Genomic DNA, 15,798 nt, shown 5'->3' with positions numbered 1-15,798 from the left:
CTATCTTCTGTGTCATAATTTCTTTGACCAGAAGAAATTCAATAAACAGAGTCTTTCGTATAAGGGAAACAGACTCCACTAGAACAGATCACTGATCTCAGTTTCCAACATTCCAAGAGGCAGGGTCCTTAACTGGGGCAGAGGCCCAGAGGATTGGTACACCAGTTTTACAGAGTAATAATCCTATCTCCCCTATGCATAGTTTGTTACCCACCTAATACTTCCTGTACCCTAAGACATGTTTTTAAAAGTCTGGTTAAGTCGGTTTTTTTTTTAAATGACTGGAGCTTATATATGGTGGGGAAAAAATGTGAGTTAAGTTCTAATTGTAAGACTGTTAAGAGACTACATGTTATACAATTCTATTTACTAAAGACATCTTAGACATCTTTCAGTTTTAAATGAAAAACCAAATGTTTGACAAAAGTGAACCATGAATCGGAAATCAATGAACAGATCCAAGATGGCCTCAACTCATTCATCAAAGAGTAAACCACTTATTTTATGACAGAATTTCCTGATACCTAAAGCATCCTTTCAGAATGAGTGTAGTCATCCAGGGAGCCATTTCTATTAGTTATTTCTTCCATTTACTGTGGCCTCTGGAATACACTTGCCACTGAGTAAATCTAACTTAAAGATTTATCCATTATTCACATAATTTCTACCTTTTCTTCAAAAATAGCATTTCCCAAAATGTGTTCCAGGAAACACTGGTATCTCAGAATGCTGTTAATATTCGTCATGGAATTAAAAGGGATGGGGCCGTTGTGAATTTCTAGGTAACATAGATTTCTCCACTGTAGGACTTTTCAGAGTCTATGTTACAAGAATTTTAAGGAGACAAAAATGAGGCACAGCTTTCCCTTTCTGACTCCAGTATTACTCACCTATGGTACTCTTTTTCAATGGAGCATTTTTTAGCACTAATGTTCTGTAGACAATACGATGGGGGAAACTCTCTAACATTTAATAATAATGCATCTCTTTAATTAAAAATCTTAGACCATTTACAAAAAAGGAAACTATAATAAGTTATATAGACAAATATTCAACTAACTAATAATCAAAGAAATGAAATTAAAACAATGAGAACTGTTCACTTGTCAAGGACACAATGAAGTCATCAAAAGCCAGTGATGTGACTGTGGTAACCCAGGTATTCCTGTACTTGGCCACTGAAGGGTATCTTTTACCCTTTACTGGCAAAATATAGGAGTACAATTCTTCTGGAAAGAAGCTTGGCAAATGTTTTAAAATATTTATGTCTACTAACCTTCAAATGGCCCATCTGAGATTCTCCTTTTAAGGAAACACTCCAAAATAAAGAAAATTTTTTTATGTTCAAAGATGTTAATGGCTATACAATAGTGAAAAAAATTAATGAAATATTCTCCCCAAATAATGAAAACTCCTAATACAGAGAAACGTCTCAGTAAACCAAGGTATATGATACATGATATGCAGCCATGGGAAAGATTTACCATGGTTTTATTATCATGGAATAAACACTTCCATTACTACGGTACCTAAAACTGTGGGTTTCAAAAGTCTAAATACAGTTCCAGTTGCCTCTTGACACCCACCGAAGATACTTCAGTGTGTGACTTCTTCCAAAAGTACAGTGAGGTACCCTTAAAAAAATTACTGTAAAAGCACAAGAAAGCCCTACTGAAATGGGACTGGGACACTGGGTTAGGTCACTTGCCAGTTAAGTGTTTTATTGACAAACCCTAATAATTCAAATTTGTGCCTCAGCAAAATTATTATTTAATACTTATCATGAACTTTCAGAGCTGTTTGGGAATATGAGATGGTGAATATTAACTCTGAGTGCTAAAGGCCTATTTATTATGTATTTAATTCAAAAAGTAAAGGAAGAAAACATCCCAAAATGCTAGCAATATTTATTTGAGGTTGAGGGGAAGGTAGGGAGACATATTAGGAGCGACTTTCTTTTCCTTCTTACTGCTTTCTGAATTTCCCAAACTTTCTATAATGGGAATGTGTTACTTTTTCAGTAAACATTTTAGTGAAATACACAGCACTATTATTTTTATAGTCATAAAAGTTAAAGTTTACTTATTAAACAGAGTAAAATAGAAGGTAAATACCTGTCCTTTTGTCGTGTAATCTGCCAAGATGTTAAGTAGTTTATAAAATACTTCGAACCAGGGGAGATAGCTGAGGGAAGAAGAGGAAACACACAAACTATTAGTATACAGGTCAAAAACTAATCAGGAGCTAACTCAAGACAGTACATTTCACTTTCTCTTTACATCCTGAAGAGCCTTCCTGTTGTAGGCTGTGCTAGAAATGCAGACTGGTAAAATGCTAATTATTTCTGAGATTTAAAAAAATTGCCTGTGTAAGGCAGAGGATTCAATGTCCATTATAAATTATTCCCATGCCTCAGAGCTAGAACAGGTTCATAAAGAAGAAATTCAAAGCAGACTCTGCAATCAGGAACCATCTCTGAAGAGCCCCCCAGGCTCCTCCTACCACACCCACCCCTTCCAGGAAAGCTTCTATTCAAGTTTCTCATGATTGAACACACATAGCCACACATACACTCACACAGACACACATACACAGCACTTTAACTGTTGCTGTGTGCAAGTGTCCCAAAGGCCCCAAGAGCTTGAAACCATTCATCAAACTTTCTATTATAATACAGCCTTCTCTGTGCTTATTGCAGCAAGAGTTCTGACTCTCTGCGCCCACTGCCCTCCAGCAGGTCCTGACCATCATGTCCCTTAATTCTGACGAGAGCCTGGTCCTGACCTTAGTCCATCGTCTGTGTGGCTCACAGAGTGGTCTAAAATGTGAGTGTAAGTAGCCCATTGGATTAAATTCCTGCAGCGGTGCCCCATCATTGCAGGACTTCTTAGGACAGCATTCAAGGCTCTTCTGTTAGGTCCTTGACCATCCTTCCAGTTGCCCTCACTTTGCACCCCCATATACACATTCCTCTCACTGCAATCATACTCTGAGGAATGTCCAGGCGATCTCAAGACTGCCCGAGTCTGCACTGCATACACTTAGCACTATTTTCCCTCTGACCTTCATGATCTCCTCTAGCTGACTTCTGCTCATTCTCCTAATAGTTCCCCACTGCTGCCCTGTCCCCGACTCTCAAGCCCTAATTCCCCTTTTTCTGTACTGCCCTGTCACATGCAAACTATCATTATAACAATCCACACACCATGTGGCACTCAATGGCGCATCTGTCTTCCCAACAGATTAAACATAACAATAAGGAAGGAATCACATCCTTCTTTACTTTGTCTTCCCAGGGCAGACCCTCAGTGCTCAGTGTTGATGGAACAAACAAAACCAGCAGAGGCGTATTAATGCTACAGAATTATTGCTGAAACACATTCCTATTCCCAAGAAGTTTTTTCACTTAAAACATCAATGGCTTTTGTTCTCCATAGAAAACTTATCCAAAACGACATCAAACAGTCATGTGGGAAGAGTATCCTATCCACTGCTTGCCGTCATGCTCACATCTGCCCTGCTGCGCTCATAGTGTCCATTACCAACAGAGTGGAGAGCTGACTCCATCCCAGCGGGCAGAAGGAAATCAGCGCCCTGGATAGATTACCAGCTGTACTGCTGAGGGTAATAAATGAAGTGAGAGCGAATAGAGAGGATAGATAAAGCGCACAGCTCTCTGTCATTAATGTCTGTCTGAAGCTAGCACATGCTACTGTAAAATTTAAGTAGCTTATCAAAATATACTGATAAGCAACTTAACTTTTCACTTCTCTGACAGTATTATCACTTATGTTAATATGCTTCAATCAGCTCTGGCAACTGCATATTGATTATTACAGAGCAAATGACTGCTGCCACTTTACACAGCATTTACTTTGGCAGAGTAATGTAAACATTCAAGAGGGATTAGGGAGGAGATAAGTTTCCCTCTTCCTATTCTGTTAAATAAACCTCTGCTGAGTTAAAAGCCATTATAGAATGAACAATAAATCCCCTCAGAAAAAACTCCTGCCCAGATTAGAGGATTCTCAGTAAACAAACTCAATCAAGGATTACAAATATCTTTTTTTTTCCCTGACAGAAAAAAATACCACTAGTTAAATCCAGTGGGAAGGGGCCGAGGGGGGGAGCAAGAAGAGAAAATATTTTGTTTAAGGAAACCATGGTTTCAAGTAAATGAGAGCAAAGTTGTAGTCATTTTAGGAAGACTTGAAGGGGCATGGGACAGGCTGCTTCTCTGATAACTTAGGACTGTGGTGCACAGGAAGCAGTTCTGGCCACTAGGTTCAACTGACCAACATAGTTTGTGAGGATGCGGAGGGTGACGTGCTACAGTCGCCTGGCCCACAGCCGACTGTGCCCAGGATCTCACACTCAACCTCGACCCCACCAAATCGATTCTTTTTGGCTACACTAAACAGAACCCTCAGCCATGGGAGGTTTTGCAGTTGCCCTGGAAACCAGCCATCTCTCTCTCTTCAGCCTGACCGGACACAACTGTTCCCCACATGTTGTCCCCTGTGCACTGACAGATGAGTATCTAGTGATGGCAGTGTTAAGGTCTTGAAACCAAAACCCAGCTGTCTTCTTCTTCAAAGGATCCCTCTTTTCCCCTGTTGGGAGGCCAGGGTTCACAGCTGAACTTTATCCAGTGGTGTTTCCTGTGCTGCTTCATTAGTGTCGACACAACAGCTTCGAGCTGCCGGCAAGGGTGCAGGTGAGGATATGGAGACCCTCGGCTCCATTTTGTGCTCGTCTGTCAGCACGAAGTAAACACTACTTCCCAATCCAAAGGCAGGAAACAAACGCTCCATTGTGCTGCTCACTCCTCCCTGGATAGCTAACGGACTTCCAAACATCTCAGGGCTTGCTCAACTTGTTCCCTTCATGCAACTGCTCAAGTTTGCAATGCAGAGCATCACCACGTGTTGGGCTCAGTTCAAGGCTGGGGCCAAAAATCCCAAAGAGTCCCTGCACTGAAGAAGGCCATGGTCTTTTGTGGGAAAAAGAGATAATATAACAAGGAGTAATAGCTTAGGTGGGAGTGCTGGATCTCTTTCCCAAGTGCTTTATTTGGCCTAGGCTTTTGGATCCAATTATTAAATTACAAGGGAACATGAAAACAAACAAACAAAGAAAAAACAGTCTGTCATGTCTGACTCTTTGCGACTCCATAAGTAGACCAAGTAGAGTATACAGAATAATGACATGAGCTGAGAAAGTAAAAAATTTAAACCATGGTTACAGGGGAGGGCACACAATGGAGAGAATAGCTAGTTACATCTGTTGGTAGGAGTCAATATGCATCACACAGAAAGGCTGGGCTTCAGCTAAGTCTTGAAAGAGGCTGCTCTTAGTGTATGGGAAGAAGGTTGGAAGGGGTGGAGATAAAGAGCACAGGAAAAGCACAGGAGCAGTGGCTTGCCAGCACAAACCTGGGCATGACTTAAGAACTGTGTGCAGCTGGAATAGCTAGAGAGTAGGCTGTGCAGGCTGAAAGATGAGGCAGTGTGCAGAAGGGTCAGGCTCCGGAGGGGCTCTCATGGCAAACCCATGGGCCTCCCTTTTATTCTGTAATCGGTGGGGAACCATAGGGCCAGTTAAAGAGAAGAAACATGTTGAGGATGAGTATTTAGAGCCAGGCAGAAAGTGCTTACTTCCCACTCAGCACAGCCCAGTAGATCATCTCAGCCCTACCAGAGCCAGTGTCCACTTTGCTACCCTAAAGAGAGAAAACCTTAGATGATACGATCTGGTAATACACATAATTTGAAGGAGATCAACATAAGTGTTCTGGCTCTAGTATGAACCAAAAAATGAAAACTACTTTATAACAGACTTCCCTGGTGCCTCAGACGGTAAAGCGTCTGTCTACAATGCCAGAGACCTGGGTTCGAGCCCTGGGTTGGGAAGATCCCCTGGAGAAGGAAATGGCAATCCACTCCAGTACTGTTGCCTGGAAAATCCCATGGACAGAGGAGCCTGGTACGCTACAGTTTATGGGGTTGCAAAGAGTTGGACACGACTGAGCAACTTCACTTCTTCACTTTATAATAAATGGTTTAATATTTAAACGTTCAGGCACCATTATATTAGGAGATACAGTGAAATAGTACCTCCTTGAGGGGCTTGTGGCAGATGTGCATCTACTTGCGTTTAGAATGATGAGTTCAAGGCTAAGAAGACTGACATGCAATATGTTTTTTCAGTTTTTCTTGGTGATTTCCACTTGCCTGAGAAGCTCTTAAAACTCCATCATGGGTACTCTAAGGGAGGTATCCCTTCTTTTCTTACTTCCCATCAGCAGATTTTTGTCACCCAGGATTTACTGGATGACAAAACATCCCTTGGCTAAGGCTATTTGGCATTCAGTTGTTAAAGCTTTCATATTAACTACTCCCACCCTCAAAATTTAAAGAAGCAGAGCAGCACAGCACATGGGAAAACACAGACTTGAGTCAACTCTGTATGAATCTCGGTAGTAACTGTGACACATCAGGGAAGTGATCTCTCAAAGACTCAGTTTCCTCTTCTATAAAAAGATATATACCATCTAATGAATGCAACTGATGTATACAAGAGACATCCAACCTAGGGCCTAGAATATTCTTCCTGTTCCTCTCCACCTAACATTCTTAGTCTCTGCTTCAGAGGCTCCTCCAGGACTCTGTATACCTCATGCCCTGCAGTCACCAGAGTGGGCAGCAAAGTACAAGCTGTTATTAAGAGGAAAATAATCACAAATGATATGACCACTTAAACCAGTAAGTCCCCACTCGGCCCTTCAAGTGTGACTAGCATCTCTATCTACTCCATTGCTAGTGTCTTGGACGGTCCAACATCTACAAGAATATGCAAATAAAACTACAGCCTCTGCAAACAATGCAGAATTTCATGAAGTCCTTGTTAAGATGCTGGACACCTGCTCAGAGTCAAGGCAAAGTGACTAACAAATGAAGACCTGGCAGCATTAGACCAGGAAACAAGGGATGAGAAAAAAATCAAGAAAAACAAGGATGGTGACACCAAAGTCACATCAAAAGAAAATGAATTCAGTATAAAAGGGTTAAGAGAAGCTTTGGGAAAACTGATGACATCTTCAAATACTTTTGGAAAAATGACTCCTTTTATGATTATCCTATGAAAGTCAAATATGATGTATTATTAAGTCTGAAAAAAATAAAAAAAACCTCCCCCAAAACCCCACTTGACTCATTATTCCAGGATTTAATGTGTTGTTAGAATAAAAGCTAGATTTTGTCCAAATGAATTTATTTTCAAAGTTTATTTCTTTTAAAATAAATCTCCCTTCATTTTTACTATAAAATTTTGAAGTGAAGTGAAGTCGCTCAGAACATGTTCGACTCTTTGTGATCCCATGGACTGTAGCTTACCAGGCTCCTCTGTCCATGGAATTATCCAGGCAAGAATACTGGAGAGGGTTGCCATATCCTTCTCCAGAGGATCTTCCCAACCCAGGGATTGAACCCAGGTCTCCCGCATTGTAGACAGACGCTTTACCATCTGAGCCACCAGGGAAGTCCCATAAAATTTTGGTTCCACTTAAATAGGTGCATTTTAGTCCCAGCTCCTGGGCTTATCGTACATGAAGACTCACCTTAGTTCTTGATTAGTGTCAACTCCATGAGAACAAAGATCAAGACTGTTTAGTGTTTAATCTCTAATATGTGCCTGGCATGTGTTAAACATCCACTAGGTCAGCACTTCCCTTGATAGACGTAACTCATCCCTACAGTTTCTACTAAGGCCATCACCACCAGAGCCAGAGAGTAGCAGTAAACCAACTCTTACTGGAAAGTGGGGCTTCAGACTTAGGAGGCGGGACTTTGTTTAGAAAAATCCTCCAGAAACAAAAACAACTGCTATCAGTGGACTGCTGGAGTCTGTGACAAATAATTAAAATAGAGTGAGCACACATTCCAAGCAGATCAAGAAGTACCCACAAACTTAAGATTTCTTATTCTTTGTCCTTCAACATAACTGAATCCCACTATCCACTTTTTTTTTTTCCACTTCAAGTACTATGGGAAAATGTCACAAACTAAACTGATTATTGTAGTTTGATAACCTAATTTTTCAAGCACACGTGAACCTCTAAAACTGCCCAGGTATCCACTGATCTGTTAGTGTATCAGGCCCCAAGTTTCTCCGAGTTTGCTCTAAACTTGCTTTCTCCCATCTCTAATCCATTTCTCCTGCTCTTCAAAAGATATTCTTCTCTCGAACTTTACTGAAAAGAAAAGCTCTAACATGAGCTTTCCTCCCTCCCATTCCTACACCTCTCATGCCCTCCCCTTACCCTCCCAACTGGAGGCAGAAAGTGGGAAGACTCTAGACTTCAACCACACTGCCTTCAGTAAGACCTATCTTCTCCCTCATTACATTCAGTCAACAAGGATTCCCATCTTTAAGCCCAACAAAAACCACCCATGTGTGCAGTTTTCACACATACAGTTCTCAAACTACAGCTTTAGCACCAAGATGCACACATGTTCCTTTCTATGAGAAAAATATCCACATCTTCCTGAGCTAACTGCACAAGCTTCACTGAACATTTTCTGGAATTTAAAATGGAGGTGACATTTACAGTTCAAACATCACACATTTCCAGATCGTTCACTTTTCAAATGTTGTGGTCAATCATCCATGAAACCACATATTCCTCTGTATTTATTAAGAGCCATCTGATGTATGGCTGGCACTCTGCAAGGTGCATGAGTAATGAGATCCAGGACCCAGCATTCAGGGAGCTCACTATCTCATGAAAGAAGCAGACACACTGGTGTTCTAGAAAGTTTTCCCATGGAAAAAGACAGTTTGCTAATCAATTTTACACAGATTGCTAAGCCAGAAGATCCATCTATTCTGTCACTAGCTGTGGCCTGGACCATTTCTCCTCCCCAACATGTAAAATGGGGATATTTACCTTACATGGCGATTGTGAGGGGAAAACATACACATCCACCACTGAGCCTGAAACAGATTGAACAATGTTTTTCCCTAATGAAATCGCACTCTTTCGCCATTAAGATCAAAAGTTGGAATAACCTAAATAAGAAAAAACAAACAAACTCAATCCCCTTTGGGAGATCAGAGATAGTCTCACTCAATCTGAGCATTCTACTTTGCTCACAGTTGCTAATTTCAAATTGTAAATTTATTATGGTTTCCAGTTAAGCTCCAGAATCTCTGATTTATGTCCATAATTAACATCCCATTGTGATATCTATTATGTCTATGCAGGAAAATGTATGTACTGAATGAGCAGAAATATTAATTCATATTAAAAAAAATAAGCTGCCATAAAACATCTGTGCTTACATAAAGGTACCCAAACATACACTTGGATTTGATTTTGGAAAAAAGACTCTTTTCTCTCTTGATGGGTATTCAATAATTGTTGCTTTTAGAGAGTGGATCTGTCATCTTCTTTTCTATGACAGCATTACTATGATTGAGGGAGATTGCTTAGGAGGAAAGCAAGGAGACACTTTTCTGTTATCACCGGTGAAGTGTTGGTAACAGAAGATCTGTAGAGTAATGACACCTGCACTGACAATTCACTGTAATTCTCAGATATTTTCCATTGAGCCCAGAGAGGGTGAGCACAGAGGCCTTTCATCATTTTCCTAAGAGAGTTTATGATGCAGCCCACTCCTGTATTCACACACCTGCAAGTTTTTTTCCCATCCAGAGCATCTTATTTTATGGTTTAAATTACTACTGTAATATAATGTAATGGGTTAGTGAGGGTCTAACCATGGCCCACCTTACAGAAGCTTTCATAGACTAAAGGAGAAACACATTGTCTCTGTTGGAAAACACACAAACACACACACATACACACACACACACAACAAAAGGAAGAAATGGCTACACAAGAAATCCTGTCCTACTTTCAGTAGTAGACAACAAAATTAATTATCCCACTGAGACAACATTTGATATTATTCACATTTTAGAGCTTGGAAGAAGAAGCTAATGAGGAAAGGGGGCAGTTTATCAAGTGTTAGGTGCTTTGACATATTATTCTTTACAACAACTCTATGAGTTAAATTATCATTCCATTTCACAGAGGAGAAAACTGAGTTTCAGGGAAGCAAAGTGATTTACCTAGGACAGTACAGCTACTAAAAGCACAGCTCAGACATAAAATTAGTCCAACATGATCTCTATTCTACTCACTCCATACAACACAGTATTAATTGTACAACCTGATCAAGTGCAATAGTCAATCCTGAGATGAGGATTTAAAATCCTTACCATGCAGTTCTTACTGTAATACCCTGATAAAACGAAAGCTTGCCTCCAAAGGCCCCTCGGCTCGAAGCATTCTGAGCAATCCAACTCTGGCTGCCTCCCAACAATTCAGCATGTTTTCTTACTTTGCCAGCTCCAAGGACACTAGTCATGTGTCAACTCTTTACTGCTTTAGGAATTAGTGTACACGTTACATTCAGAAACACAAATATAAATAGCTCGATTTAAAATATTGTAATCAAGCATGACAAAAGATATGTTTTACGCTTCCAGTGCTTTGTGTCCAAAACCAATGGCTTCGTGTCAAAAACACACCTTAGAGGCGTGTTTTAAGAAATTACCTCAAGAAACAATGGCCTGTGTCATAGATCTTAGACTGTTGCCTTTTAAAGCATAAAGCTTTAAATGTATCCTTATGGTGACAATTAAGGAAATACTAGATTAGACAGGGCATCAGTTTTCCACAGATAGCACTTAAATTTAAGTTCATTTCCACCCCAGATCTCTGCTTGAATGTTGTATCATTCAGTCGCAAATCTCTCTATAAAAGTGTCTGTCTGACTGTCTCTTAAAACCATTTATGCTCTATGCTTCAGTGCCTTTCCTCGGCAAGTTTTTCCATATGCTTAACTTCTTTCAGGAAAGCAGCTCTGTCTCAGTTCACAGGACAGCAAACCAATCAACACAAGCAAGCAGGCAGGCAAGAAAGGAAGGGAGACGGGCACACAGAGAGAAAGCAGGATATAGATGTAGCTGGTCCGATAAACATAATGTTTTAGAAGGCAGAGAGTTTTAGACTAAAAGAAAACTAACCAACCACCTACCCCCAAACAATCAGAGAGCCCTGAACTTGAATTTATAACCCAAATACCCTGTACCATATGCAACTTGAGACACACAACTGGTAGCACTATTGGAGATTTATGACTTATGACTTGTTCATATTTAATTTGTAACCAAACACTTCCCCTTCCTCTTAGCTACCTTAGAACTCTTGATTAACTCTTGTTTTCACAGGTCAGAGGTTAAATAAAGGAAGGGAAGCATTCTGGGGTGAGACTGCCCAGAGCACCACATCCAAGAGTGACCTGTGCAAGGAACATTAAAATAAGTGATAACACTAGAGATTGTTCAAGACAGCTGATGTTCAAAGCCTCCTTTGGGTACAAGGCAGGATCTTGCAACTAGAGAGCTGGCAAAAAAAGGCAGACAGGAAACTGCTCTCAAGTTACCTTTTGTGACAGAGCAACTCTCTCACCAAGAGGTTTCTCCCAAAATGTTTTTGGAAATGAGACTGAGGTTTTAAGTGAAGGTAAAACAGAATTTGTATAAGCCCAATAGCTCTTCTCCTCGCTTTGCTCTGCCAGATGCATCTGTCCTGCCCATCAGAGTCTCCTACTCCAAATAAAACCTCCACGGCTAGCTCATCATTTTTGTTTCATTTTTTTTTTTTTTTCAGACCTAGGCTAGCATGAGAAGCAAATTTCTTGTACACACAGAGGCACTGAACAGGATATAATCTGTCCAACTGAAAGATCCATCTTGTTCCAAGTACCTATACTGGTGTGCCATTCATCATGCACCAAACAGATCAAAATAGTAATAGCAGAGACCATCATTTATTCTGGAATACCAATTTACGCTCATTTGTTTTATGGCTAGCTCTCATTTATTCATTCGTCTCTTCATCCTTTCCTTCCTTCATTCATTGCCTAATATAAGCCATTAAGAGCTGACTAAGGCAGTTTCCACTAAAGCAAGTCATTGATTTAAATTTGTATGTGAAATCATTATGGAATTAAGAATGAGCTGACAGAAGCAACATAACAAAGTTTGGAATATGTGGGAACTAATGGCTAAGTCACCCTGCAAGGAGCTAAGGCACATGTTTTCTCTGTACTATAATCACAGATGATAGCCAGAGCCCGGAGCAGGCAGTTTCCTCAGCAGAGCCCTTCAACAGGATGGAGGAACCCAATCCTGAGCAACCTGAGAAGGTAGGCATCCACTACAAAGTGATCAGAGTTGAAATATAAAATGCCATTAGTCACTCTCTGTTGTTTCCCTGACAAAATATCCTACTTATTTTTAAAACAATTTTTTGTGCTTATGGCTTATTGCTTTATTATAATCCAAGGGAAGAAATCCATAATGCTACAAAAGCTTAAAACTGGAGTCATTAAACTCTCTTAAAGTGTGATAGCTTAGACGAAGGTCAAGCATTTGGTTAAACAAGTCATAAGTCATCAGTCCCCAGCAGCACCACTTGTGTGTCTCCCTCAAAAGAAACCCTAAATACTAATCTTTAGAGACAGGAAGCTCAGCCAGCAATTCTGGCAGAAACAGGTTTCTTTGACATAAATTATAAAACTCATATAGTATGAAACAGAGCAGGAAAACTGTCTTTCAGTGAATAACTATTAAAAGCAGAATATGAAGGTTAGAAAATGTCTACATGAATTATTTTTACTTTATTTCCACCAGCATTAAATTATGTAACCATTTTCGGTGCTTTATTTTAAATGGAAGTTCTATATGTCTATAACAGCGAAACATATGTACATACATCTAAATATGCACTAAAAGAATGGTTAAATAAATTATGATATATCCAGGCAATAGAAAATTAAGCTTTAGAATATTTTTAGAAATACTGTAGGAAAATGCACATGAAATAATAGACAGTTGATTCAATTGTGCAGGTCCATTTATACATGAATTTTTTTCACTAAATGTAATACCTGTATTTTCATTTTACAGATCTTTCAGTAACTGTGGCATCTGGTCCCATCACTTCATGAGAAATAGATGGGGAAACAGTGGAAACAGTGTCAGACTTTATTTTTTTGGGCTCCAAAATCACTGCAGATGGTGATTGCAGCCATGAAATTAAAAGACGCTTACTCCTTGGAAGGAAAGTTATGACCAACCTAGATAGCATACTAAAAAGCATGATTTTACTTTGCCAACAAAGGTCCGTCTAGTCAAGGCTATGGTTTTTCCAGGCAATGGTCATGGATGTGAGAGCTGGACTGTGAAGAAGGCTGAGCGCCAAAGAATTGATGCTTTTGAACTGTGGTGTTGGAGAAGACTCTTGAGAGTCCCTTGGACTGCAAGGAGATACAACCAGTCCATCCTAAAGGAAATCAGTCCTGAATACTCACTGGAAGGACTGATGCTGAGGCTGAAACTCCAATACTTTGGCCACCACATGCAAAGAGTTGACTCACTGGAAAAGACCCTGATGCTGGGAGGGATTGGGGGCAGGAGGAGAAGGGGACAACAGGGGATGAGATGGCTGGATGGCATCACCGACTCAATGCACATGAGTTTGGGTGAACTCCGGGAGTTGGAGATGGACAGGGAGGCCTGGCGTGCTGCAATTCATGGGGTCTCAAAGAGTCGGACATGACTGAGCAACTGAACTGAAACTGAACTGAAGTAACTGTGGGGAAAAGTTTGTGTTCAATTACTGATCACAATATGTGGAATCAAAAGAACTATGGTCTGAATCCTGGCTTCTATCCAAGCTGTTTCAGCTTCCTGCCCTTAGGGGAGTCATTTATGGACTCTTCTGCTTTTGAGGCAGGGATAGCAGTATGTGGATCCTCAATTTGTGATGGGGGCTGCACTTCTAACTGCATGTTTTCAAGGGTCAACTTTAGATTGAAAAAAAGTAATATTTACAAACTACATATCAAATGCAATCACATACACTCATAGAAAGCCTAGAAGATAAAAAATGAATGGTTATCTCTAAGTAGTGAGATTATAGATAACTTTGTTTCTTTCATTATCCTTCTCTGCATTTTCTATGACTTATCTACTGGGCATGCAGTAAGTACCTTAAAAATTTGATAAAGGATTTTTTTGTGTGTTTTAAGTACTTTATCGTATTCATAATTATAAATACTTGGAACCAGGCTAATGTACAGTAATTCACAAATTATGGACTATCAAAATAATGGAATACCTTTTAAAACTTTAAGTGTAAGCTTTTTTTAATTTGATGTTATTAGAAAAAATTATTTTAGAGTCACAAACTTATAAGCATAAAATTTTATTTTTTATTTTTACTTATTTTTTATTGAAGTATAATTAAAGTACAATATAAGTTCCAGGTGTATGATATAGTGATTCACATTTTTTTGAGGTTATGCTCCATTTATAGTTATGATGAAGTATTGGCTATATTCCCTATGTTGTACAAATATATCCTTGCAGTTTATTTTATACATAATAGTATGTACCTTTACCTGCTACCCCTATACTGCCCCTTCCCCCTTGGAATATTATATATTAAAAACAGACTACAGAAAAATATTTCAACATAGAAAAGCATTAACAATATATTTAAATATAAAAGCAGACTCTATGTACAAATGATTTTTCATTCTGTGTGTTTTCCTGTATTTCCCAAGCTTTCTACAATAAATATGTATTACTTTTATTTACTAAAAAATTTTTTTAAAGCCACATGTGTGATTCCTCTCTGCCTACCAACTTCCAAGTCATTTTGTTTGACTGTAGGGAGGTGGATTGGTTAGGGAGAGCAGAATCTAAAGCCTATCCTCTTGTTTTCTTAAGTGCACTTGATTAACTGTGACCACCCAGTTCCCAGAGAGCTTCTCTGGATGAAACCTCTTTCACAAACTGGCCACATCTGTCTCATGCTCTTCCCACTGCACCATGCTTATTACGGATCTCAGTTTCAGGGAAGAATGGTGGTTTAATAGGGTTTTCAGTGACCTTCCTTACTGTGGGAGCAACCAGCCTCCATAAAGCTTGGTGGGCCTCAGAAATGAGACACTCACTTATGCAAGGCCATGTTAAGTTGAGAGGGGAAAGAAAAAAGGGTCAGAATCTTTTTTTTCCCCTGTTAGATTTTTAGGCCAAATGCTCAAGTCTGGATGGTTCATATAAACATTCAGTATCACAGTAAACTGTGGAAAATTCTGAAAGAGATGGGAATACAGACCACCTGACCTGCCTCTTGAGAAATCTGTATGCAGGTCAGGAAGCAACAGTTAGAACTGGACATGGAACAACAGACTGGTTCCAAATAGGAAAAGGAGTATGTCAAGGCTGTATATTGTCACCCTGCTTATTTAACTTCCATGCAGAGTACATCAAGAGAAATGCTGGGCTGGAAGAAGCACAAGCTGGAATCAAGATTGGGCTGGAAGAAGCACAAGCTGGAATCAAGATTGCTGTGAGAAATATCAATAACCTCATACATGCAGATGATACCACCCTTATGGCAGAAGGTGAAGCTGCTGCTGCTGCTGCTAAGTCGCTTCAGTCGTGTCCAACTCTGTGCGACCTCATAGTCGGCAGCCCACCAGGCTCCCCCGTCCCTGGGACTCTCCAGGCAAGAACACTGGAGTGGGTTGCCATTTCCTTCTCCAGTGCATGAAAGTAAAAAGTGAAACTGAAGTCGCTCGGTCATGTCCGACCCTCAGTGACCCCATGGACTGCAGCCTACCAGGCTCCTCTGTCCATGGGATTTTCCAGGCA

General features: G+C 40.0%; 1 protein-coding gene across 11 annotated transcripts in view; it reads right to left on the bottom strand.

The window, feature by feature from the left end:
- DENND1A (DENN domain containing 1A) overlaps positions 1-15,798 on the bottom strand; it is a 536,262-nt gene that overhangs the window by 278,328 nt on the left and 242,136 nt on the right. For all 11 annotated transcript variants that reach the window (XM_060411818.1, XM_027966460.2, XM_027966462.2 and 8 more), the window contains one exon: positions 2,115-2,184. In XM_060411818.1, coding sequence (XP_060267801.1) covers positions 2,115-2,184 — 70 coding nt within the window. The remainder of the gene's footprint in view (positions 1-2,114; positions 2,185-15,798) is intronic.

This window comes from Ovis aries, chromosome 3, assembly GCF_016772045.2.
Source record: "Ovis aries strain OAR_USU_Benz2616 breed Rambouillet chromosome 3, ARS-UI_Ramb_v3.0, whole genome shotgun sequence".
NCBI lineage: Eukaryota > Metazoa > Chordata > Mammalia > Artiodactyla > Bovidae > Ovis > Ovis aries.
This window is presented reverse-complemented; position numbering and strand designations above follow the sequence as displayed.